Source organism: Scomber japonicus, chromosome 13 (genome assembly GCF_027409825.1).
Source record: "Scomber japonicus isolate fScoJap1 chromosome 13, fScoJap1.pri, whole genome shotgun sequence".
Taxonomy (NCBI): Eukaryota; Metazoa; Chordata; class Actinopteri; order Scombriformes; family Scombridae; genus Scomber; species Scomber japonicus.
In genome coordinates this window covers 25,672,960-25,700,751 of record NC_070590.1, presented here as the reverse complement: position 1 = coordinate 25,700,751, position 27,792 = coordinate 25,672,960, and the positions used below count along the sequence as shown (strand labels likewise).

Genomic DNA, 27,792 nt, shown 5'->3' with positions numbered 1-27,792 from the left:
AGGACAGTGGACTCCAATGTGAGTGCTCCACATGTCATCAGATAGGAAGCCATGTCAAAGTTACCTTAAAAAAAGGAACAAGCAGGAAATTTGCAGTGATTATCAGCATGTCATTTTAAATTTAGGCCAGGCTGGAGATGATTAGGACTGTCTGACTGCTGGAACTGTCAAATGCTGCGATTTGATACACTTCAGCCCCTCTGAGACAATAACATCTGTTGTTCTAATAACCTTTGCGCAGCCTGTGGAGAAGGAATGTATTTCAAGTAATCACAGCTTTTTCTTCGAAATTCAACAAAACCTGCCTGTGAGATTATATCTCCTCCAGAGTAACCTTATCCTTCCTACTCCGCAGTGACTCACTACAATATTTCTGCATTCATTTCAAGCTTTATTGGGCTGGGAGTGGAGGTGGAATTTTCTCTCCATAAAAATTTCATTAGTATCTTTTGAACAAAATCCAGCTTGCTTCGTTCCGTATTGACCAAATTGATTTCTCACACATGAACGCTGCTCCAGGTGAAAATGGAGGTTCTTGGAACGCCGCTGAAGCCGCGCTGACCCTGACATTTAGCTGGACGGCGTGGCGCGGAAATGTGCACAGGGCTCTGCAATTGCTTTTGTAATGTGGCCCGGCTTGCTGGTGTGTAGAGAGTCGATCAGTCAGAGCATGACAGACAGGGTGTGAACTTGAACTGTCCACACGACTATAAACACAAAACCCTGGGCATGGAATATATGTGTGTCATCTTGGAATCAGGTGCTTGTTTCTTTAAATAATGACTGGTGTAACATTCTATCTGTCATATGCCTCCTCCTTTCAAATGCTTTAAAAAGTCTATTGAAGCTGATGTGAAATTGTGACTGTCCTGGCAACCTGATGCAACAACTAGCTAAAATAAGAGACTGCTTTTTAGTCTGACATGCAGTTCTGTGCCACACCTCTTGGGGGAGATGTGGGGACGTTTGCTCACAGCCTGTAATGTTTACCTGAGTAGGCACTCCCAGCAGCAGGATGTCCAGGTACTGGCAGGGCGCTAGACGTCAGTGGTGGTGGTGGTGGCAAGGCCGCTGGAGGAGCGAACATATTGGGGTGATGTGGGTGCGGTGAGGACTGCAAGGCAGGAGGGTAGCCGTGGGGGGTGTTCTGGTTAGCCACCAAGGGCAGGGGGAAAGTGGAGGCTGCTGCTGCTGCTGCTGCCGCTGCAGGAGGTGGCAGGTGCTGGGGAAGGTGCAAGGAGGGAGCAGGAGGCCCGTGGGGCTTGGTGCCTGGGGTGCTGCTCCTGCTGCTGCTGTAAAGAAGGGGAAAAAAATAAAGAGAGAAAGAAGAGAGGAGAGAGGAGCCAGGTTAAGCCAGGCGTGATTAGTCAAAATTAACACTTGTTCCTCCACATCCCCTCATCTCCATCTGCTCCAACATTCAATTCCCAGCAGAGTGTTTTCACACCTCAACTGTCCTCCATTTACAAAACGCTTCCCCGCCTCTGTCTTGTGCTTCACAGAATCCAGGGCAAACATGATCCGCAAAAAAACACCACATTTGTGACACCCTCAGATGCAAATAAACGACCGCTGGCAAGCAGAACAGAACGAGCATCTGTCTTTGAACAGCTTCTGTTAAGGCACTTCCTCCAGAGCCAGGTAGTGAACATGTGCATCGGAAATGGGATGAGCTGGAGAGAGGGTCTGTGTGTGTGTGTGTGTGTGTCTGTGCACTTCTGTAAGCAAACAGTCTTTTGTAGTGTGTGTGGGTTTCCCCCGAGGGCAGTCACAGAGCCTGCGTCTCCACAGCTCCACGCACTAAGCCTAAAAGCTCATTTGCAGCGCTCGCTCTTCGTTGTGGGCCCCGGCTGTGATTATTCACAGTGGTTGCCAGGCGCACTGGCAGACTGGCAGGCCTGGCACAGAGAGAGGCAGGCAACGCCAAGTCCTGAGAACCCGTGAGGCAGAGCTGTTGTTGGGACTGAGTGGGTTCTGAAGGAGCTATCCTGAAGTCTTAAATTAATGGAGAGAGCCTTGCTCGCCTCTGTGCTCCACTACAGATATACAGCAGACACAATGGACTAAACCTGCGCCGACTATATATTCATAATTTTAAAAAATTACCATGATTATTACCATGGTGTATTTGAACATACAAAGTGGAATTCTGCTTTCATCATGAAATAAAAGCCCTCTGAAGTATTTTTTTCCTCCTGTTCTCAAACACACATAATCATCTCTCACTAATAAATGAAAACAGCGTGGTGCACATACAGCCTGTATAACTGATGGGGGTTGGAACCTATACAGGACCCAGATGACAGTGTGGGTGGCTAATAAATTACAGGCACTCAGGGCGCAGTGCAGGCCTTTTATTCAACTGTTAATAATCAGCGCTACTGTTTGGCTTGGGGACTTCAAGCTCTCCCTGATAGCAATTTACATACTGATCGGGCATCATGCGTACTTTCAGCTCAAGAGATATTCTAGTATTTTTGAGTGTGTGTGAATATGGAAGGTTTTGTTCTGTGCTGCAATTATCTGCATCAGAGCGCATGAGGACATGAGAGATGTGGATGCTTTTGAAAATAAACGGATCTGATGATGTGTGAGGTTGTCTGACATTAGTGTTACCTGTGACCGTTGAGGCTGAGGCCGTTGTAGGCAGAAAGGGGCCGAGGGTGGCAGCGTGAAGGGGGCCGGTGTGGCCCTGCCTGACTCGGGTGCTGTTGGTGGGGGTGGTGGGTAGGTAGGGCAGGAGACGGCGGGTGTGGGTGCAGGCTAGGTGTCGGCGGAGGCCTGGGGTGGCACAGCAGTTCAGGCTGGTGCTGGGGCCGGGGAGGGGGGGGGCGGTGAGGGCTCTTGGCCCTGGGCGAGAGGCAGGGCTGCAGGCGTCTGAGGCCTGGAGAGAGCCTCTGAACGTGGTGGCAGGTGAGTTGAGGCTGGAGCCTGGGTGGTGGGGCCGTTGGTCTGGGTCCGACAAGGGGACGGGAGTTGGGGGATGGACGGCGGGGGCTGTGGGTGGGGCAGGGGGAGGGCTTGTGGGGGTTGAGGTGGATTCGGGATGCTGGATGCAGGGATCTGGGGGTCCCTGCAGCTCTCCTGGCTCCTCTCCTGGCTGCGCTCTAGGCCTGACACCTTGAGGAGGCCTGGGCCGTGAGGCTCCTGGCTGCCATTGGTGGAGAGCACATCAATGCCAAAATCTGGAGCTGCAACACAGAGAGAGGAAAAGCTGTGAAAATCTGCACCTCCGATAACAAATCTTTGAAAAATGGTGCTTCACTCGAACAAAAATGCTAAAACAGAAAAATAACAAAAACACAGAAGTTAGTTTGCAATGAAATGTTGGTGAATGCAGTGAAATTACAACTTTTATTGATTAGAGCCTGCTGATTGTCAAAACACCCAACAAATTCATAGCTTACAAACATACATACACCAAGCACAAAGGCTCAGCAGCTTCTGACCATCTCCAGTTCTAACAGACAATGAGTGTGTGGGAGCTACAAGCCTTTTTGCACACACTTTCATTTCCAACTGCCATCTCCTGTGCCATGTGTTTTTGGTGCTGACAGATAGTCGCACAAACTGATACACACACATTTTCCTCCTCCTCATACTGACACGCCCTGCTGGGGTTTGCAGCTGTGCCGGCACAAGCACCAATTCCTGAGCCCTTTCACGCAGCCTTTAACACCGTCCCTGGGGAGATACACTACACAGCTGAAATGTGTTTTTCTTGTTCAGGGTAAATCAGTTGGTTTCACGTACAACACAACACCTTCATTTCAAGGTTTTGTTTTGTTTGATGATAGAACTTCCGTCTGCAAGACAAATTCAATTCTGGTCGAGTGTGTTATTGTGCCATTTTATCATGTACTTACAGAGAGCACACTTGAGCGCAACAGATCTATATCATAGAGGTTTTCTAAGTATCCGTTGGCCTAAATTTCCCAGTAGTCAAATAAAAACTGCACAGTTATACTAAATTACACCCACTGTTTCTTTTCTTTACCACATGCAAACTAGCTTAAATGATAACAGTTCAGGGCTTTTAAAGGACACTGCAGAATATCAACACTGCTTTCATTAATTCATGATTGTATGTACCATGAAGGGCAGGCGTGCATTTAGCTTGCTGTCTGAAAAGGTAAGGATTAATTTTTACAGACTTTCAGTAATTGCCAAAAACCAGCAATTACCTGCCATTAAAAGCTCTGGCTGGACTCTACTAATATATCCAAAGCATGTGTGAATTAATCCAAAGAACGTATAATAACAGCTGCACAACACAGAACAATAGATAATAAGCTCTGTCCAGGGTATTTCTCTGCAGGGACCTCCTCCTACAGAACAAAGTGCTCACACATCAGCAGTCAGCGTGGCTGTTCCAGAGGCAGAGAGGCTCATGGGGGATGACAGTGCATACATAAACTGTAATTAACTCTCTCCGAACCTCAGGGGGGGCGGTTAGGGGCAGGAGCGAGGGCTCCCCCTCCCCCTCAGTGCAACCAGCTAAATCCTTACCTGCCAAAGGAGGTGAAGGTAGAAGCCAGTTCCCCTGAGCTGCGGCCTTGTCACTTCTATCTCCCTGACACACTGCTCCCACCAGACCACTGACATCCCCACAGGGAGCAGGCTGAGCTACCAGGACTCTAGCAGAACCTCTGTCCATTAGCATTAAAATACTAAGTGAGGTATTAGCAGCCCCAGGTGCATTTGATATTGTAGTTAAGGGTCTGGGGAAGTAATTCCTGGTGCTAGATTCCAATCAATATCTACAATAACAGCTATTGACTCCTGCTTTGTGTGGGAAAGCTTACCGGGGCATCTGCCAGCCTGTCAAGAGACAAAAAAAAAAAAACACTTTACCAGGCTGAAGGGTTTTTGTCATCGTCTCTGTTAGCTGTCCTTGGGCAAGAACAAAGAAGAAAAGACCCCTCGTTATGCGGAGAGGTGTCAGTCTTCAAAGCTAACTAACCCTCACACATGGAAACTATATCTGTTCTTGGGCAGTCTGCAAACAAAGCAGATCCCTGTTCAACCCTCATGTGCATCAATGAACAAGAAAGGCCGTCCAGCCCTTAAATCCATCTCCCACATCAATGTCAATCTTCTCCACTTACAAATGCTATTATCGGTCAAGAGAGACTGCTGCTGGCAAACAACTTCACCGCAGCAGACGGAGAGAGAGGAGAAATTCCCAATTCTCAAGTGTCCCGCTGCACCTCAGTCCCCCCCCCCCCCCCGCCACTCGAGGTCCTCCCGGCTTGCTTTGAGAAAGAGCTAACACGCTAAAACGAAGGTGTCTATTCTGGTCATAATGAAGACTCCAGGGCCAAGCAGAGAGCGAGGAACAAGAGGAGAGGAGTGTATGCCAGCTTCTCTCCCGCGAGGGTTCATTTGTCAGTCTTCTTCATCCCTGGAAACAAATAAGCGCAATTCCCGCTTGGCTCTCTCAAAATGTGGAGCCCTGCTGTTTCTCAACGTTTCAGTGGTATTGCGTTTTTTAACTAGTACGCGCTGCTCGGTGGAGCATTGGAGTGGAGAATGAGGCCTGCGGGTGTGTGGGTTAGTTGGAAAGGCGAAAGCTAGAGGCCAGATTTAAGAGGTGAAGGGGGTACAGGAGGGCTTTGTGAGGGTCAGCTGATTGTGTGTGTGTGTGTGTGTGTGGATGCAGGAAAGCCCTTCATTAAGGCTGGCTGTCAGGGGACCCAGTGAGGGGCTTTTGGAAGATAGCTCATTATCCCGGGGTGAGCCATCTCCTACTGTTCACAGTGCATTAGCTGCAACACACCACCACTCCTGATTTCTATCTCTTTACATGGTTAAAAGCTACACTGCAGCATGTAATCATTAGACAGGCTACAACTCTAAAACTGGCTGAACCAAATATATAACTTGAAACACTGTATGACAAATGTGGACTTTTTTTAAATAATCCATTGAAAAATGTAATTAAAAACTGCGATAACACATGAGATAACAGACATAGTTAATTGGTATGCGGGCCACTTTCATGCTCTTCTTCTCATCTCACCTTTGTTGTTGCTGTCCCATATCTCATACAGTCTGCAGGGTTAATAGGGTTGCTTATTAGTTGGTTAAGGAGGTCAGTGAGGTATTTATATTGGTGGAGCCATGTGACAGGTAAAATGTTCCAATCTTTAAACCAATCTTTTCACTGTGGTATGATCCACACACACACACACACAGAGAGAGAGTGAGAGAGAGAGAGAGAGAGAGAGAGAGAGAGAGAGAGAGAGAGAGAGAGAGAGAGAGAGAGAGAGAGAGAGAGAGAGAGAGAGAGAGAGAGAGAGAGAGAGAGAGAGATGTGGAGGTCTGGCAGTGAGATGCAGAACATTAGGTAGTTTAATATGGTGTTAGGTCATTACTGCAGTACATAAGGGGATTAATTTAGCATATTACATTTCAATGTCATCACTTGATACAGGCTGGCCCTGTATAAATGATTAACAAACAAGCGCCAACAACATCATCTTTAAAAAGCGCGACTGGCAGGCCAGCACCTGTCCTTTTGAAAAATACATTAGTGTCCAATTTGAGCCAAAGCCACTTTGTTAATCTCTCTCTCTCTCTTTTATGTGAGTGTAGGTGGATATGACAGCCTACACTCAGATATCCTGACAAATTTATGACCGTAGAGACCTCTGCGACATCCCAAGCCTCCGTCCCTTGCTGTCAACCTCCTCAAAATAGTACCCCGACGTATTCTAAGCCCTCAAACATTTTTGGGGTTGCGTCCAGGCAAGGGTCGCATAGCTCCAATCACACAAAACCAACAACCTAACACATAGCAGAAGCCACAAAACTGACAGCTGAGGCACAGCCGCTTGTGGGTACATCAGGGTTTGTGCGCCAAGCAGAGGCAAAACGTAGAGAGAGTCGGACCTGCTGATGCTAGTACTTCAGAGACCGGCTCACAGTCTAGAAGCATACAGCACTGCACATTAATGAAACACACATATGCTAACCAGCAGGGTATGGAAGTAGTAGCTTCTGTTTTCCTGTGAACCCACTCAGTTTTTAATGAGGAACAGTGAAGTGAGGGAGAAGCATTCACATACTCTACTGACATATCCACACTGTGAAAATACTCAAGTACAAGTACAAGTCCTGCTATTAGAATTCAAGTATTGCCTAGTATGGAAATATCATCAGCAAAATGGACTTCAAGTATCAAAATATGAATGCAAATGGGATCTTTTCAGTGCTAAATTATTGATACATTCAGGTCTAAACAGGAGTTTGTTGTACCTGCTGCAGGTGAATTTAACTTTTACTACTTTATACACTAAACTAACAGTTACCTAACGGATCATTTGGCAAGATCTAAATCTGAAAAAAAAACTAGTGATCACAGTTGTCAGATAAAGTAGTGAAATACAATAAATGTTATTTGCTACACCTTAACATTGTTTCACTAACTTTATGAAATACCATTTCATAAAGTTAGTTAGAATTAGGGCTGCACGATTTAGCCAAAAAGTCATATTGCGATTATTGTGGAAATATTGCGATTAAGATTGCAATATGATAAACAAAATGGTGTCATGAGTGTATAATTATTGGTGATTTTGATAATTTAACTTCCCAGTATTAAGTTGAAGTCCATTGTTTATGCTCCACCGCTTTTACAGAGCCAATGAATCTTTTAAGACCAAGGCTTCTGATTTCTCTCTTTGCTAACTCAGTAGAGGCATCATATCTTTTGCCAAGCAGTATGTTACTGGGTCGGTTTGTGTTTTGTTTTGTTTACAGGCCTCAGCCGTAAGTTGTCACCTCTTTATTAGTTAGCGCTTTTACCGCGACAATGTTTAAGCTGCTGATATAAATTTGTTGTGTTGCTGCGTGATGTAGAGTCTTTCATTTGAGATATTTTACATGCACACATTTAAATTGATTTAAATTTATTTTGCAGTTGTATAATTGCACAGGCTGATATCGGATTGCGATTAGATTAATCATGCAGCACTAATCAGAATATACTTGAACTGTAACCAAACTAAGTATTATTAAGATGGAAGGATTTTCAGATAGCAACAACACTTAATAAAAATACTTTTCAGAACAATTTTGTTGTTTGTCTTTCATCGCCAATTTAAGTTTGCCTCCCTGTTTACGCACTAGCCTATCAGTGACCATCACCTTCTCCTTATTAAACATAGTAGACACAACAGCTCCAAATATAAGATCAGATAATACCCGGAACAATGCCTGTCTTCTTTTGCCGACATCTTTATTCACAGCAGACTGACAGCAGTAAAGAGAGGGATGGAGTTACTATGCTGGAGGCTGTGAGGCTGCAACAGCTGTGCAACTGTTGAGAGCATCTAGGAGAACAGGTGCAAACAGGGAGGGAGGAGCAGGTCTGCAGGGATGGTGACCTGCTCTGCATTGTGGACTCAGGGGCACCAGATGATGCAATGGCAGGTAACCTCTGGGTGCTGACAGCAGGTTTGTCATGTGCCAGTGTCATGTTGCAACAGTAGCTGTTACTACTATCGTCTAGTGTGGAGGGAGAAGGTCACGTGGATTACCAAAGATGATGTCAGTGAATTTTCCAGAACTAGTGTTTGTTCTTGTAAACATGCGGCAACAAGACTACAGCCATGTGAGCAGGTTGTGAGGATGTAATGCTAATGTCAGCATACTTCATGTTGATGTTTGGCAGGTGTATTGTTTATCCAATTTGTTATTTAGCACAGAGTAAAGCCAAGGCTGATGGGAATATAATTAGCTTTGCAGGCACTTGGTCAGGAGAGTATTGACCTGATGATGATGGCATTAGATGAAAAGTTATGAGACCAACACAGTTATTACAGTTCATCCTGGGGGATCATGTGCCAAATTTCAGGACAATTCATCCAATAGCCATGCTAAACAGCAGGGGTGAAAAAACATAATATATATTCTCTTTGGAGGAACAGCTGTTTTAATTGGTTGTGGATTTTAAAAATGAATTTGCTAATGTGACTGACAAACCAAAAGCAGCATCTTGGCAGCATTTAGCTTGGTGTGAAAAGGGAAAGAAAATGTAGTCTGCAGGCACTTAGCAGTATATCTACAGCCTGGAATGTAAAAAAAAGCCTTCTGAAAGAGAAGTGCTGACAACTCCAAAACCCAGAGCTGTCTGTCACAGCTGACAGAGACCTTCGATATTCCTCTGATTTACTGTTGGCCCTGCAACTCTTTTCCTCTATCTCCGTCTGGTATTCTCCCTCCCGCTCCCCTGTTGTGCGACGCTAAGCAGAATCATGCCCAAACCGCTCACAGATCACATCGCTCTTCCAGAGGCAACAGTTTTACCGCACACCAGCCGACACAACGCATTCACAGAAAACTGTACCGCGCTGCCTGTGAATCATAAGAAACAGATTAATTTGGTCTAGAGATGTTTTTCAAAACCCCGCGTGGGCTGGCGATGCCGGACTCAGCGGCAGATAAACAATGGTAGCATTGTTGGGAGGAGGCTACATTTTTCTGCCTTTCACTTTGCCTTCTTTCCTCCCGTACACATCATCATCATCCCCGCTTTTCCTCGGAAAACAGACGAATAAACAGAGCGAGCCAGACTGTTTGCTCAAGTTGAATCCATTAAAGTGCACACTGTGCTGAACAAGGATTTGTGGCCCTCATTGAAAATTCCATCTTGCATTGGTATGTCTCTGTAAACATTAATTACAATCAGGATCTTGCTCTGTGCTGGGCCGGGCTTTCAGATGCTGGCGGAATAAAATCTCCCTCAAGAATATTCGCAGTCCCCAGTTATTCTGAATGTTTTTAAAGATAATTTTGCCTCAGGCCTTTGTCTGGAAACCATTTAGGGCCTGTAAAAAAAATCTCTCTGTTTCTACCTCCATATTTTGTTTGACAACAAAATTAGAGTTGTAATTGAGCAGCAAGTGTTGACAGTGGTCTGACCTCAGGAGTGGTTTAGACAGCATACGTTCCACAAAGAGCTCCTTGGTGAGGGACTGGGCTCTGTTTATTTGTTCTTAATGAAGCCGGCAGTCGCATTAACAACAGACATCTTTACCAGATCTCTCTCCCACACAGAGGAGAACAATAAACAGCTGGCTTCCAGTTTCTGTCAGAGCTCACTCTTACTTAGATGCTGTGCACATAAAAGCAGCAGCCGATGCACAACAGTGTTTTTACCTTCATCTAGTATCCAGTTTTCTAAGTAAAGCTGCACATTGTAATGCAGTCCAATACAATAGCATTTCTATGACTACTGCTTGTGTGTATCTAACAATGTTCACACACTGAGGAGGGTCCATCCCTCTCCTCCTCCTCTGGGAGCTTAGTGGAATACCCTGGAGTTCATATTAGTGGATGACATCTGAGCTCAACTCCCATGTCTGTGGGATTGAAAGTTGTTTTGAGATCCCTGATGTTCTAATACTCCTCTCTGGTGCCCGAGGTCGAGACGGTCCATGTTGCCCAAGCCTGCACATTAACCGAGGGATTCACCCCCGCCCCCCCTGCAGAGACCCTGCCCCGCAACATGACTGTCAGTTTTGTGAGTTTTGCTGAGGAGGTTTTCATTTTTATTTCGCCCGCCATGCTAAAATCTACAAATGTTTACCAATGTAACACTGTTGAGGAAAAGAGCTAAGACTTGCACTTTGTTCTTGTGATATGGGTTCACAGAGAAGCTGAAACCTCATGTCAGTAACCTTTGCTGTGGGAAGCTTTATCCCTGAACTCATAGCCAAAGCCTCCAGAGAATCTCGAGCCTATTAGCTCCTTATCCCTCCCTTCCTCAGCTCTGAAGACTTTAACAGCATTAGCTTCTCCAGGAGCAGTAACACCACACTGTGTGATGCCCCCCCCCCTCCCCCCCCCAATGTATCTCCAGAGTGTCGAAGCACCTCACAGCAGTGAATTCGCAGCAACAGGCATGCATGTTGGACATGCCCCAGATGGGAGTCCAGGGCACTGGGCCCTGACAATGATGGACGCTCCCTTGCTGGGCGCCCCCCCCCATAACCACCCACCCACAGGCTCTCCGTCATGTCAGCAGCTCTCTAAAGCTAGAGCGAGGAAGGGGTGTTGGGTTACACAGCCTGGACATCCCGCCATGTGGAGGGTCTTGCACTGGAGCTGTTTTATTAGTGCTAGACTCCCAGGGGTGGCTGTGGAAGAGGAGTGGGAAGCTAAACAGAAATAAAGGTTGGGGGGTAGCAGGGGGATACGGGGCGGTGGGGGCAAGTGAGGAGGCCAACTATTCTGGCTGTTAGAGCGTGACATGTGTAGTCTTTCAGTGAGAATACCACAGCGAGCTGATATCACCTCACGGTAACACAAACCGCTGCTTTAACAAGCGGTGATTGAGCAAAAGGCCAAAAGCAGGTGGGAGGCGGGGCTGAGGGGAGGTTTAAGTTGTTAAGCTGCCTCTCTTAACATCTATATTTCATGCCCATCTCATTTTGTTTATGAATTTTGTATTACAAGTTGCGAAGTCAAAGCAAGTGCGCATGTAAATATAAATAGAGAGTATGTTTGAAATGATGTCATGGCGCATGGTGTGCATGGTTAACAGAGGCATAAACCCCTGAGCCCTCTTCCAAGATACAGCGTCTGACTGTGATCCTCTGTGAAATGGTAGTAATCTGAGGTAATTGGGCTCAGTAAGCCACTGAATATTGTGAGCTCTTCTTACAGATGCGAGGCCATAGAGGATCGGCTGCCAGACCACAGAGAACAAGCACTTACACATGTTTACAAAATGACAGAGTGCAAGTAGGAGGCAAATAGAAGAGTGACAGGTATATAAACACAACATCTCACAGCACAAAGGGAGAGAAACTTGTTCTGTCCTGTCTCCTACCTTTGCTAGTATCCATCCGTGCGCCATTCATACTCTGTCTGGCAGGGGCAATGTGTTCTGTCTCCTCTCCCTCTAGTCATAATGAAGCCATTTACTAACAGGGAGCTGCAGTGACAACACTCTTCCACCCACAGTAGCTCTGATTACAGCTGCTCCTGTAATGGCTCTTAACTGCTTCTGTGTCTCGCTCTCGTTTTCTCACTTCTCACCCCGGCAGCATGTGGAAAATCTGCTGCTTTTTTCTGCTTAGACAGCCTGTGGGACCTAAATGTTTGGACACCTTCCCTAACCCCCCCCCCACCAAAAAAAACACCATCACTATCTTTACGTACACATGAGGATGTGGCAGTGGGATCAGTGGCAGCAGAGTGTCTCATTTCCAGCCCCCCACCACCCCACCACCCCTCCCCTCGAGCTATTGCCCCTTTAGAGAACAAATCTTTATATATCCCTGAGAGTGTGAGGTCAGGCTGGAGGAACGTAACGGGAGAAGAGCTGGGTCAGGGACTCGATGATGGGCATGCGGGCACAGGTGAACACCAGAAGGGGTGGTTTGGATAGCTGGCCAAGGTGCCAGACTTCTGCTGCCAGGGGCCTGTGCAGGGGCAGCCCTCGGGGGGACACTCATTGCCCGCGGCTGACAGATCCTTTGCAGGTTTAGCTGTCATGCTCGGGCTCACTGAGGCTTTGAAATAACAGTAGCGTGTAATGAGGATCCATCCAGTTTCCAGCAATTGGTCAGTGCACATTGTCACAATGGTGTAAAACTACACCGAGAGACAAGGCAGCTGTGGAGCGAGCCAGATCGTTTGACCTCAAACATGTCACATGTACATACTCTGGCCGATACGGCTCCTCACAGGACCTGATAGCTCTACTAGTGAGGAGTGAGAGATGGTAGGTGGCCATTCTTTGTGTGCATGCGGTTCCCTAGAGAGACACACAGAGTGAAGGAGCTGCTAAGAGGACCACAGCGCCTTATACATGTCAACTAGCATCTCACTTCCTCAGTCAGCCATGAAACCTCTGTCAGTCCTCTTACCAGTCTCTCACAGCAGGGTGCATATTTTATTGATATCCCAGTCTAGACAATATATTGAAGACTGGAGGGAAAACACCACATTGCCAGTATCATTACCTGAGTTATTATTTAAAGAGTTTACTTGGAGTATGTGCTCCCTCTGAGATTGTCCCATCCTTCTTAAATCATTGTGTCTGAAGTGACCTAAATCATTTTTAAACATTATTGATATTACAGTAAATTTTAGGTAGCACTTAGCCAGTGAAATGTAAGCAATACATGTAATCAGAACTTGTGACACAAGTAAAACTTAAAGGTAACCTAGTGAGTTTTCCTGTTAACAAAACTTTTGTTTACATCCCATATCTCTCACCAATATGCACTGTGTGCATCTTTACAGTCTAGCAAATGTATCAAAAGGTAGTTCCTTTCACATGAAACAGTTTTGAAATTCCATTTAAAAAAAGTGCTATGCACATTTGCTAGATTTTAATCTTATTCTTCTTGTTGTGGCTTGTTACTGCCACTAAAAGCCTAGCAGTGGTGTAGAGTGACACTGGCAGCAGGAACGTGTGTTGTGTCACTTGTGTGCTTATCCCTGCAGCATACAAACCAAACAGGAGCCCACGCATAAAAACATTGCTTAATAGTGCTACCAGTGGTTAAGAACTCCACAGGGTACCCTTAAAGGGCGGAAAATGGTCAACAAAGTGCCAGTAGTTTGATGGCCACTAATAGCAGCAAGCTGGGAAACATATCAAAGGGCGAGGCAGAGCATTGCTGCACTGTAACTGTTTTTAATAACTTCAACCCCTCCTGCTCCTGCTATATGAACATTTGACATTTGTGGCTGAGGTGCTGCAGTCAGAGTATAAATCATCATCAATTCCCATTTGAGAAAAAAACTGAAACAAAAAAATGCTTAGCATGCAGCTTTGACAGCTCAGCTCAGCTTTTTTGACTTTTGTTGACGCTGGAAAAAAGAGCTGTCGTGTTTGTTTCTGTTTTTGCATTGCAGCATTGAGGCTAGCCAATTACTTCTTATCCATTAGCAAACTGAGATGTTCAAGCAACGTTAGGCGACAGGTTGAGCACAGCTTAATGTTCCACAGTAGCACATGCACTACAAAGTCCCACCACAGGGGATCAGAGACAAAGTACGTCCTCTGAAAACGTCCACAGACTACAGGCACCCTTCCAAAACAGTATCTAAAGACTGTGAATTCAAGTAATTTGTCAAATCACCAACCTGAATCCATGCAAGTTAACTTATTCAAAGCCTTAACAAAAATAAAAACACAACTCGAGCCTCAGAAGACTGAAAATTCAGGCTGCTTGTTAGAACAGCTCAAGCATTTCACAACACAGGGACTGGCATTGCAACATGTGTTTCTTGTCAGTCTTTGTTGCAGCTTTGGGGGTGGGGGGGTGGCAATAGACAATGGCCCGTTGAGCTGATAAACTTCAAATGCCGACATGCTTAAATCTCAGTTACAGTTGCGTGATCGTAAAAAAAAGAAGCCTAAACCCGCTCATAAACACCTTATCCTATCGCCCTCTTTTTTACTAACTCAGTCTATCACACAGGAAACTCTCCCAGTCAACAGGTCCAAAGCCACCCTGGTTGAGGTGCATGCCCTGCAGCTCTATGACAGCTGCCTGGATCTGTTCAGTGTTGGCCTGTCCTCCATGACTCCCTGTCAGCCTGTCAGCTAAGCCTGGCGGACTGTACCACACCGGCCCATTGGGGACGGGGGGGGTGGGTGGTAGCTTTAAATCGTATAGCTGGCTCCTCTGACTTGATCGATGGCCTCAACTCTCTCCCTTTTTTTTTCTTTTGAGACTCACCCAAAGCGGTAAAGGGTGTTGACGCTCCGCTCATCTGTTGTGTCGAGTGTAGTAAAACCCTCTTTCTCTCTTCCTCTCTTGCTCCTTCTCTTTACTCCCCCCCTCCTCCTCCCCTCCCTCCCTTCAGTCAGCGGGCAGAGAGTGAGTGTAACTGGCTCGTAGCAATAAGGAGAGTGACAGCTTGAGCTGACACACTGACACCACCATGATTTCACCAGGGAGAGAGGCACGGAGCGATGGAAAGAGAAATCTGTCCCCGGAGAGTCATCAGTCTGTGCCTCTTTCGCTCTCTTTCAAATGGGGCCAACTGGTTTTACACACATCCGCACCACACATTCAGGCAGCTTGCAGGGATCAGATTCAATACAGCCTGTGCTGAGTGTTAGAACGATAGAAGAAAAACTCATTCCAGAGGGGTAATAGCTTGAATGCTTGGATCAAATGTCTGAGAATCTGGTGAAGTATCAATTTGCATGTAGCCCTTTTCTCTTCTTAAATCTTCACTGGCCGTTACAGGAGCAGCCGATGTGTCTACGTGCGTGTGTGTGCGAGCGTGTCAAGTGCCGTCTCATTACCCCCTCGCTCAGGTTTCACTGCAGTCGGATTAGCAGGACACCCGGAGCAGAAACAGAGCTGTTAATGGCCGTCTCTCCTCTCCACACTCATACTTTCATCCCCTTCTATCCCGCTGGCCTGGAAATGCTGTGTGGTCTTGCTCATGTGGTGGTAAAGCTAGCCATCGCTCACAAAAAAAGAAGGACTTGAGGAGATGCAACCAGGCCTAAAGTTCTCACTCTCTTTCTCTCTTGCTCGCCGCCCTCTTTCTGCAGAAACCTCAGTGAAGCCACATCAACATGCTTTTCAAAATAACACCACAAATTAGCTAAGGGCTGTTGGCAGGCTTCACGGTGACGAGCTATGGCTGTGGGACTGCGATATTTGGCGAGGGAGGGTTAGTACAGGGGAGGGTGGTTGGGATTTGAGCTGTTTATTTGAACTGTGCCGTCGTCCAAACAGTCAGCTGCCTCTCTGCTCCCTCGTCAAGCCTCAGAGCTTAAGCTAGGATTGTGGTGCTGGTGGGGAGCGAACAACTTGATATCCCCCTTTGGGCAGCGGCTGCCCTAGGCTTGGGTTACTTTAGGGGAACAATGCGGCCTCTGTCCACGGCCTCCTAGTCAGAGTAGACATGGGCTCAGACAGGCTCGCTAGTGTCAGGCATGGCCAGGGGATTCATACATCACAACACCACACACTGCACACTGACTGAGCGCAGGGTTTAGGAGGGGAAAAAGCTTCCAAACACAGCTTCCACAGCTTTGCCTCAAAACGGCCCAGCAGAGCCCCCCAAGTCTCAGCGCACTAAGAGCTAAACCAGACGTGCAGGCCGTACCAGTGCAACGGCCTGTTTGCTCTTGGCTTGAAAGGCCTGAAAAAGCAATCCCTTCTGGGATTTTGGTTTTTGTACGACAGTGTTTACAGTAAAACCTGACACGTGGAATAAAGAGGGAATGCTGGAACCCCGAAATCAAATAGCTCCCGCCTGGAGCAGCTTAATCTGTAACAGATGGTGACAGTCCGACGGATGCTGATGGGTTTGGGCAGGCTTCTAAGAACTGTGGCCAACAGCCAGAGATGATGAACCAAAAAGATGGTGATAAAATGGAACATTGTGCAGTTTGTTAGCCTTTGTTTATATCAAATGCACATGCTTTGAAATTTCCCTTTCCAGGATACATATATAACTTTACGCAGGCACATCGTCCAACACAAATTAACCGTGTCCACTCCACCCACTCTGCCCGGGAGTCACAATCTATCACGAGACCACACCCGACACCAGGGGGCAATGTTGCACTACAGGTCTGACAGCCCCCCATCACAACTAGTATCTGACCCTATGCAGTCAGTAGCCTGTGGAAATATAATGAAATGTGGGTTGAGACAAATGAAAGCCAGGCAATGTGTGCTCAGAGCAGAAACACATGCAAGGGATCTGTGGACTGCTGCTAACAAACCAGGATCCTACTCTATAGTCCTCTCTAATCTGCCCTGCGGCTCATCAGGGCTTTATTTCTGCCCTGCATATTTATGAGAATCAGAGTGCGAGAAGGGGGAGGAAAAAAGAAAAAAGAAAAAAGAAAAAAAAAGAAAAGATAACCTCTTCTCTTGTGGGAGCAATTAAAGCCTTGCTTTCATCAATCCTGATCAGAGGTCTCATTCTCTTTTCTCTCTCTGCTTTTTGTGTCTTTAAAGGCTGTTTTTACACTCTCACTTCCACTGCACTGACCCTCCTCTGGGTCCACACAGGCACCGATAGGGAAACAGAAAGACTCCTTCACATCTGACCTCCTCTATTTAAACCCCCCCCCCCCAAAAAAAACCACATGGTGTAAGCCACTGGTAAAGTCTGATTCTAAGCTTTTATATGTGTACTACTCTCTGTGACAGTTGAGCATTCCAGAGATTACATTTATCATTTATTTGATGTAGAAAAAAATCTCAACATGATGGCAATGCCCTGCAGTTTCAGAAGGATCCAACAAATGCTTTAAACAGCTCAAACATTTTTAACAGGGGTGGCCTTGTGGCATTGTTCTATCCGATAAACTCTCCATGACCATATAATCCAAGATGGATGGTTTCTCTAAACTTTGAGTTGTCATTCACCCTACTGATCAGAGCTATGCAGTTTTTTTTTCTTTTTAAAAGGGACCAAATCCTACTTCATGCTGCTCAAAGCAGCACCAACACCGCTGGGGTGAATCGTTTCACAGTGAACAGTAACATCATAAGCAGGGAATCTTATCCGCTGTGTTAATCCCATCTCCTTTTTAGTACATGTGTCTGCAAATCTGCTATGCTGCATTTCTGGGACAGAGCCCTCAAGTCATTCACCAGATCCAAAATCTGTTCGCTGGAATGACATCATGAGGCAGCGGCGCTTACTTAAAAACACTGAGATTTGGAAAAGGCGGCGAGATGGAAATGGCTGCAGGGGGAAGACCTTGAGAAGGGAAAAAGACTGTCATAGACACACATGGTAGATCATGATAGAAGGTTGAATCATTCCACACCAGCAGTCCCTTGCTGTTATGCATGCGCACATGCACTCACACACTCTCATGTGCACATGCACCTCTAAGCCACCATAAGGCCTCATTAAGGAAAGCCTGCTCTCTCTCCCTCTTTGGCAATGTCACCTCTGCCGCGGGGACCAAAGACTGACACAGGCATAATTGGCTTGAACACACCAACAGTGCACTGGGGATGCCTGGGTCTTGATAAGTGGTGTGTGTGCATGTGTGCGTATGTGTGTGTGTGTGTGTGTGTGTGTGTGTGTGTGTGTGTGTGTGGAGCTTTGACCCTGTTAATACTGCACAGTTGGCAGGAGAGTGGCTGATGTCACATTGGATCAGTGGATGCTGGTGATGGTGATGGTGGGACATACTCTCCTGGGATGAGGAGACATGGTGCTTTCGACACCTCCAGCCTCACATCCACTAACACCAGTCTTTGTTCCTCTAGTAACCAGACATCTCCCACATAAGCCTATAACATGGTAACAACAAAAAAGATGATTGCTTCTATAAAAAGGGAGTTTGGGATTTATATGTATCATGATTGTTCATCTAGTGACTGACACAGCTTTTCATATAGAGGTACAAATGTATTTAATAGGAGCTAAAACATGAGAATCTGGAGTTTTCCTAATCAGCAAAGACAAAGAAATCTTGTTTCATGTCTACTCATGATCCTCAATATTGTCTTTATAAGCAAAACCAGATTTCAGAGTAAACTGAGCACACTTATATAAATTCTTTTCCCCTCATCTACACCAATAACAAATATGCCACAGTGCATTACCTCTGAGACTTGAGAGAAACAGACATGTACAGTATACAGTTGCTCACCATTTAGTCCTGACTGGCTGCTAAACTGCTGCATATCTCAGTGTGGCAGACGCAGGGGGGCCAAGCAGGAAAACTAAGGCCTTTCACTTTGATCTCTGGAGTGCAGCCCATTTAAATGTTTGTGTTTGAGATGTAGACCTTTAATTTTGGCCTGATGGGTTCCAGGCTCTTTGGGTTTAGCATGGCATGTCGGATATAGGATTGTGTACACAGTCTCCCGCCAGCTCTCCTGGTGCTGAAATAAGTGCATTAAGATGGATGGATTTACTTAGTCTCTAACCTCAGGACTTGAGGGAACAAACTCTGAATGACCTCTTTGTGTTGCCTGGAGGGGAAAAAGGATGAAGACTGGCCCACACTGCTCTATGTGTGTGTGTGTGTGTGTGTGTGTGTGTGTGTGTGCGTGTGTGTGTGTTTCTTCAGCACCCAACAAGACCCATTCACAGCATCCCCTCAAAACTGGTCCTCAATAAACAAACTTCTACCGAGGGGGAACCGACTAGTCTCACATACGGCATTCAACTGACTGCACTGTGTGCCAAAAATTACATAATTTAAATCTGATCACATATGTTACGATTGCAACAGGTGACTTTGGTGGGATAAAAAATGTATTATTTATGATTATTTATTTATTTATGAAGTTGATTCGCTGCATGAAGCAAACTAAACATTTTCCACATTTTCTATTAAAGTTGTGACAGAAAAAAATCTGTTTACATGTTAAAATTGCAAATCCTACTCATAAAGCTGGAGAAAAAAGGCTTACTCAAAGCAAAGCAAGAAGTCTGACAGGTTGAGATCAGGACCAAAAAACTATGATCAATTCAAAACTGATGAGTGAGTGATTTTGAAATATGTACATCTGGAAATGTTGCCATATTTCTCAGCCTACAGACAGACACAGCCTGTGTGAGCTGTAGACATGGGGGCCGAGCTATTGTTTGCAACAGCCAGGCAGTAAATCAGCCGGTGCTACCCTTGATTTGTTAACCTTTGTTTGGCTGTGTCAGCAGATGAAGCATGGCTAGAGCGGCCCCTTTCATGGTCATGAAATACAGCCTTTCTCTCTGTAGTTGCAGCCATGGAGAGAAGTGGGGGGTGAGGGCTGGTGGGGGCCTCCCTCTGTGCAGCACAGGATATTGAGCTTCCTTTACCCCTTAGAGATACATTAAATGCTCCTAGCAGGGGATGGAAAAGGAGGGGGGGCAGCAGAAGCAAAGACCGCTGGGGAAACGGCTGGAATCTGCTTCAGTGATGCATCATTTAGACTGAAATCCTTCAGATCTCCTGTCTTATTTCTCAAAACACACAGGCTTATTAAATATCAAAAAAGAGGGCATTTTGATTCGAGTTGAGCTTGTGTTTGAGCCGCAGCAACAACAATGCTTCATTCCAGCAGTTAAGTGTGCAGGGAGGGGGCAATGACCCCTTAGTGACCTCTCAGCCCCCTGGCAGGGGAAAAAGAGACTGTCCTTGACTTCAGCCGTTCTTCAGAAGGCACAAAAGGCCAATGGTAGTCGGGTCATCTTTCCACTGCGCATCAGGTCAAGTTCCACAGGCAGCCGTGATTTCTTGACACACAAACCCACACAGACGGCAGAGGTCAGCATGAGGGCAGTGCAGGGAGCCTGGGGCAGTAAACCAACACTGGTGCTGTGAAAGGCCAACCTTCTCTTTCCAGTCCACTGAATGAGTTAGGGAGCTGCCTGGGTGATTTGTGGCGTGATTGCTGCTCTCTATATCACTTGAGATTACAGCAGGTGGCGGCCCGCAGCCTGGAAGTACACACAGCTCTATCACCAGTCCTCCCTCTCAGGAAACAGAGAGAAAATGAGGCGGAGAGAGAAAAAGAAGCCCTCGGCTCCCTCCCACACAGCGGTAATACGCTCGTAGGCAATTTTGCTGCCAGCAGAGCTCTCTATGACAATCCAGGGAGCTCTTCAGCTCTGATATCTGCCACAAAAGTTCACCTCCACTTTTCTCTTTCCACTATTTTTTTAAACAATGCCATCAGCGCTGCAAATTACACCTTCCACATTGCACATTATTCTCTCCCCCGGTGACAGACGCACTCAAGCCTGACACACTTCACCGGCGGCGCTCTTCACGCTGGCGTCAGCCCTGGGTCTCGCTGTAGCACCGCTTCATTTTCACATTAACTCCAGTAAAGCATGGTGAACTCAGTGCTGTGCTGACGGGTGGGAGGGGGGGGGGGGGGTGAGAATCACTACACTGTGCACTTCAATTCACCCCCGCAACTGAACTCGGTCTCACATCGTAGACACAGCTGCAGGAGATGTCTCACCAGGGATTCGCTTCACCAATATATCAACGAGATGAATGTTTTAAAAAATAAATCTCCTGTGCTCTTTCACTTTTAACTGAAATATTACATGATGAAGTCATTCCTACATGTGACCGTGTTTTTATTCAATTGTGACTTTGATAATGTGTACACAGGCATATTCTAAAATGATTCAAGATTGGATTATGGTTGAATTTTTACTTATTCTTCCATTTTTTATTTTTACAGTTTTAAACAAAACCATAAATTCAATTCTAAATACATTCCAGACTCATCAGTTCAATGATGAGTACATTCTTCTTATAAATGGCACCGCAAAGCTTTTTAAATGTCATATAGCATTATCTTCATCTTGCTGCTTGGTCTATGCTCAATAAACAATGCACAGTGAGCCTGGTGTGTGCTCTTTAATGACTGGCTGAGTCTATGTGATTGCTTGTGGATTGACAATATCATAAAAGATGGGGATGTAACTGGGTGACAAAAAGGGATGATGGCCCTGGGACACAGCTTTAATCATTTGATAGATCTGTCTGCAGGCTTTTGTGGTGACACGCTATGCAGGTTTGTCATCATCAGTATGTGTGCAACTCAGCACTTCAATCCACTCCCTGGACAGCAGTCACAGCCTTAATAAGGCTTGGTTACCGATTTCCACCCACGGCAGCTCGAAAAAAGCTGCTTAGACTTTGGGGAAGTTGTTTTGTGTCACTGGTGGCCGATAGACTACGCTGCAGCTTTTGACAGCTGTTTACTCTCAAATAAATCAGGTTAGCTAGCTGACACCTGCAGGCGCAATGACAGTGGTGGCAATTAAGCTAACGTTTAATGGCTCTTAGTTAATGAAATCCATTCCTGGACAAACTGAACCCAGAGTGAGCAGGGAAGAGGGAGAACAACAGAAAGGGAAGTGGGAGTAATGGCGACTTTAAGCCCTATATTAGACAGCTATGCATAGTTGACACAGACAGCCCTGAGGTGAAGCTGACACGAGCCTTGAGATGTCTGAAAACACAAAAGCCGGATTCACATCAGTTGGATTTTCTTTTTAAAATGCGGTGTAGGTAGGCCTCGGGCGAGAGGAAAGAAAAAAAAACACACTATGGCTTTTGCAGGAGCGTGAAAAATACACTGTAATTATTGAGTAGGTGAGAAGACTGTGAGATTAAAAGATGAGGGACCAGCACTAAGTCTTCAAAGAAACCTGAGGTTGCCCTGGGCTGATTTCTAGTCTTACTGCAGGGAAAAAAGCCAACAGTCAGTCATTACCAAAGCGGCACATCAGCAGCTGAATTACAATGGCCTCCTCAGTCCTGAGGTATAGTCAGTGTGTATTACCTTTGTTTTGAGCCGTCACAATGTTATTATAATAACAGATGTGTGGCTGAAATAAGCACTTGGCTCATCTGCAAAGAATCGCATATATACAGTCTGTTATTATATGTCAATTATGCCTGATTAATACAGCGATGACAGCTTTCTCCGGCATTTGGCATGTTTATTTCTCTACCTGACATTTTCTGAACTGTCAGTAAAGCTGTATTTTTAGTCTATACATTTCAACGCTGCCACATCACTGTTAACATTTCATTTCTTGTGAATAATAAGCCTAACTATTCCTTCCAGTGACTGGCTGTTGATTTGCTTGTGTGAGCTGTTTTCGCTGTCATGGCATGTCATAGCTTTTTTTGCCCGATTCAGAGCCCTAATGCACTATAAGCATTTTATGTGTGCCAGCATAAAAACACACACACATACATACACACCGTCAAACAAATGCACCTGCCTTTGGGCAAACATTGACACTCATTGTCCCACAAGAGAGCCTCTCTTGCTATTTTTTGTCCGAGTTGTTGCTTGTGCTGGGGTTTGGTTGCATTAGAGTGGTGGTAATCCCCTCCGACCAAAATCCTCCCAACTCTTTTAATCTCAACACCACCCTCCATAAAAATACCAGAGCTCCCTGTTCTCCCTGCACCTGGATTCTTTTACTCGCCTTTTGCAATAGGCATTAGCATATGGCAGGAGAGGAGTGCAGGGGGAGGGAGACGGAGATGGTAAAAGGGAAGAAAAGAGGAGATATTTAAATGGAAATAGGGGCCAAGAAAGTGGACTATCATGCAGCAGGGAGAAAGCGTATTTTGTGTACTGTTTCCCCGGTCAGGTCCTTTCATGGAGGGGGAGAGAGGGCGGCCCTCTGTTGATTTAGGCTGCACAAAGGGGGCCTTAATCCTTTCAAGGGAACCAAATCAGTCCACAGAGGAGCACGTTCAAAAGGAAACCTCCCTGTCAAGCATGGCCATTGAGCCCCCCCCCAATAGATGCCACAAATCAAGCCCTGAAGGGAATCAAAGGCCAGAATGTGGGAAATGTGTTTGGAGGTTTGTGTGGAGTAAGGTGCAGGACTCGGCCCAGTTTCTGCCACAGCCCTGAAGGGGTCATAACCCTCGTATCCAAGCCTCCCTCCTGCCCTGCATGGTAACTCCCCCCCATTACAGAGGAATGTCCATTCACGCGGGGCACCTCCATTATCCCTGAGCCGGAGAAAATGGGTCTGCTTTTAACAGCAAATTAGTGACTTGATAATGAGGTCACATGTGGTGTTGGCACACTGAGGCCATAAACAGATGCCTTTCCTGCCCTCACTTCATTCCCTGCCGCATTAGTACATCCTCCTCCTCCTCCTCCTCTGGCTATAGTACAACTACTGCCACATTTCTGCACATTTTGCAACAAAGGGTCACCAAAACAGCACAATGTTTAACACTTTTTCGTGTCACTATGATGTCATGATGATGCATGACACAACGTTTTCACCTTTTAATGAAATACTGACAGAGAGACATTTTATTTCCTGCCTATGTGCAGAGAAAGCACTGAGCACATTATGCACCTGAAATATTTGGATCACTTATCTGTTAATCTGATGCATTATTATTGCTGCCGCTGCATTATTTGAAATGACCAAACAAATATGACAACCGCTGCACAGGGACAACGCATACCAATTTCTACATAGTAATGAAATCAGGAGGACGGCAATACACCTGCGCATCTAATATTGACACTTCAGCGGTGTACAAATATAAGATGAAAAATATCTTTACCTTTAATTGAAGCTGTGTTGAAAAATTTCTCGGAGCCGGCATCTGAGACCTGGAAAAGAGGAAAATACAATGAGGAAAATATTACAATGAAGTACAAAGGCTGAATGTAACATTATATCCACCAAAATGTCCAAACGTGCTCGTAAACAACATTTCTGGGGTCAGCTAAGTGTAGTGGACCACGGTCATGAGAAATTGTCACGCTTAAGTTGCCTTAAAGAAGATCTTGCTCCTGAATACCTCCTGGCTAGACTCATTAAATTGGGATTTAATATAAATATCAGACACTTTGTTATTGGTCTATTCTCTAAATTTTACTGACACAAACTTCAAGACCACATTTCACAACATTTAAGCCAATACACACCCAGTGTCCACACCCTGTCACGCCTGAATCATGTCCACAATTATTGAGTTAACCTGAGCATCATGATCAACACTTGATGTGCGACTGAAACAAAACAAGTGCTCTTCTCTTTCAGTCCACTTGATGGCACTGTTGCTCTGCAACAAAACAGCTCCATCCCTTCTCCCAGCCTCCCTGGCAGGATAAACTGAGCAGTGATGGATTTAAATTTGAACTGGATAAAAAAAGCTTATAAAGGTTTTTTTTTTTTTTTTAAAAAGAAACCCACCAAGTCACAGATTAATTGTATTTTTAACTGAGACATTTGGGTGAAAAATTATGACATTCCAAAATGAACACGGGTTACAAGGACAGGGGAGAAACAGGAAAACATCCACTGAACTGCACTGCACATGGGAAGAAGACTGACAGGTTTCTCTGAATAAATCACTGAAAACTGGCTGTGTGGGTTCAACCGCTTTTCATTTATTTAATGAGAAATTCTGCACAACACCACACACTAGCCAGCCCCTTTACACCTATATTTTCTTGTCTTGTAACAACCTTAATGACAGGAAGACTCAATATCCGCGTCCAGTGACAGCTTAGTTGTATGCGCACTCATGTCTGTTATCCCGACACATCTGTTATTAATGCTGCAGGAGAAGCTTCTTATTGGAGTAACACAATCAGAATAAAAACAGGAAACAGTGCCAATGAATAAACTAAACATTTGGTTTATTGTTAGACATAAAACCTTGTCGTAAATCAGGCATTCATTCACTGACAGAATGTAAACAATGAAAGGCGCACAATAAATGACAGCAGAATAGGTGGCATGACAATGGTAACTATTATATAAAAATGCACTCAGACCATTACGCACACGATCACACACAATGATAAATAATAATAATAAAAAATGGATTATAATAACAGGCTGGCGCGCATACCTTTGATGTGGTAAGGTTTAGTAAGAAGGCAAATAAGTCAGGATATTACTTTCGCGGTCTGGTAAATATGGCCCCGTTTCACATTCTGCTTTTCAAATAATATAATCCACACAGGAGGCGGCGAAGTCTACTCCGTTTAAATTGGGGACAGCCATGCGGAGAGAAGAAGCCTTTCCAAGAAAAAAAAATCCAAAGCCTCTCACAAAGCTACTGCGCCGTTTGGACAAAGGGAACCATGTGTCTCGCACAGCACAGACGAAGAGAGACAGGCGAAAAAATCCCTTGATACACTTTTTTTCCTTATATGGGACACAAGGTGAGGTTTTTTTTAATGCACGTATATTCTCCTGTCGGAAATATCCGTGAGAGGTAACCAAACAGGATCCGGGTGGGTTTGTGTGTTAGTGCGCCGAGAGGGGCTGCGTCCGACGGAGCAAACCAATCCAACAAAAGCGCACGGCCAGTTTTCCTCTGTGGAGATGTAGAAAGAGGCAAATCACACCAAAAAATCACAAGGTATAAGCCCGATGTTGCTGTGTGTTCACTTGCAAAGCCTGTCTGCCGTGATCTCTCTGACGGATCCCGACCATGGGCACACAAGAGCCTCTCCCCATCCGTTCCCAAGCACCAGACAAACTCCCATTCATCCAGCGACTGACTGCCTGAGTGCTGCTGCTGCTGCCTTCACGGTCAGGTCCTCCCACTTCCTGATTTCCAGGCGGACTTGGATTCAACCTCAGTCGTGCTCCCTCAGAAGACAAACACACTCGTGTTTTTTGAGCTTCCGAAATTCTTGGAGCCGGATCGCAAAGGCGCACGTCTGCGCTTTACCTTTTGCATAAATGGCGCGCAAAAGGAGAGACGGCAGCGCACCATAGCCAGATAAGGAGGCAGAGAGAGAGAGAGAGAGAGAGAGAGAGAGAGAAAGAGAGAAAGAGAACAAGAGGGAAGAGGAGAAAGGAAGGAGGGAGGGGAGAGCTGAGGCAGAAAGATATTCTTTCTTTCACTCTCTACTGAGTGAGATGATGTCAGCTGCTAATGAATTCCCCAGTAGGGTGCCGCTACCGTGAGGGGAAGAAAAACAAAACGCTCCTTTATGAGCAGCATGCATCTCCACGCAGCCCACAGGCGCTGTCTTCCAGTTGGATCAACTCCCACTCCACTGGCCTGAAGGGAGGTCAGCTGGTAATAGAAAAGCCACTTTGGGTCATTCAGCCTTCAATTTCAGCTCTGAGCTCTCTTAGTGTACCCTTGACAGACCTATAACCTAACCAGCTTCCACCCCTGACACTGCAGACATAAATCATGACCACCAACTTTATAATTATGTGATAACTTTATTACATAGAGGGATCTTGCTGGAAAGGGCCACCATGTAGCTGCTTCCCAGCGTTGATGCATTTAGAAGGGATCACACAGATTTAATGTGGGACACTATCCTGTCAATATTCACACTGCAGGCCTGAAAGTAATGTTTACCTGACAGGCAACAACTCTCACCCTCTTTTGCCTCCATTACTGACAGTAATATCGTTTTCCACTATACAGTTCTTGTACTACTTGTCTCGACTTGACCCGGTTTGGTACCAGGAACGACCTTTTCCATTACTACTCAATGTGGGTGGGGTCGTCATAGCACGACTGCGTGAAACTGCAGTGACTTCGTTAAAAACGCAACACATAACCAATGGAGGACATGGAGGTGATGGCGTACTTGCTGCTGTATGTGTCTTTCTGTCACACACAAAGCAACAGAATTGAGCCGAATGACTGTAACGCTGTTGCCGGTATTTAAAAATGCCGGGTTTGATTCGTGTGTGGGACTCTTCCAGTGAAGAGACTCTGACCAATCAATGGCCGGCAGTCTGTCGACATCACATTTAGTATTGGCTCGGTTCGCTTGGAACCTCGCCAGAGCAGGTACTACAAAAAAATACCAGGTACTATCCCCTAATGGAAACACAAAAAAACCTGAGCCAAGTTGAGTCGAGTCGTGCTAGAACTGTGTAGTGGAAAAGTGCCATATGTGAATCCTAATCTAATGCTGGACATTCTTGGTAAATCCTCTTAATAGTGCCAACCCTTGCATCCTATAGCTCGTCTAATGAGAATTAACCCACTGGCTGGGAGGTCAATGGATGTACAATAGAGTCACATTGCAAAGTCTTTCCCTGCCAGCTCAGCCCGAGCAACCACTGAGTAGAAAACAGACTTAGCTCATAGCTGAGATGCTAATCCGTCCCTCGGTAACAGAGAGACCGAGGGTTCGTTGGTTGGGACCGGCCATACAAACATGAAGTCATGGGAAATAGGATAAACAGTCGCCTGAGATTCAAACCAGCAAAACAAATCCACACACATCAGAGGTCGACACAACGGCCTGTTCTTCTTTTTTTTTTTATAATGTGTTTCCAGCTTTTGTAAAGCACTTTGAATTATCCAGTGTATGAATTGTGCTG

At 45.7% G+C, this 27,792-nt stretch overlaps 1 protein-coding gene across 1 annotated transcript in view; it reads right to left on the bottom strand.

The window, feature by feature from the left end:
• Nucleotides 1-27,792, bottom strand: part of auts2a (activator of transcription and developmental regulator AUTS2 a) — a 309,809-nt gene that overhangs the window by 9,093 nt on the left and 272,924 nt on the right. Inside the window, 4 exon segments of the mRNA XM_053331373.1 lie at nt 991-1,292; nt 2,617-2,813; nt 2,815-3,191; nt 24,035-24,083. Of these exon segments, the coding sequence (XP_053187348.1) occupies nt 991-1,292; nt 2,617-2,813; nt 2,815-3,191; nt 24,035-24,083 (925 nt within the window).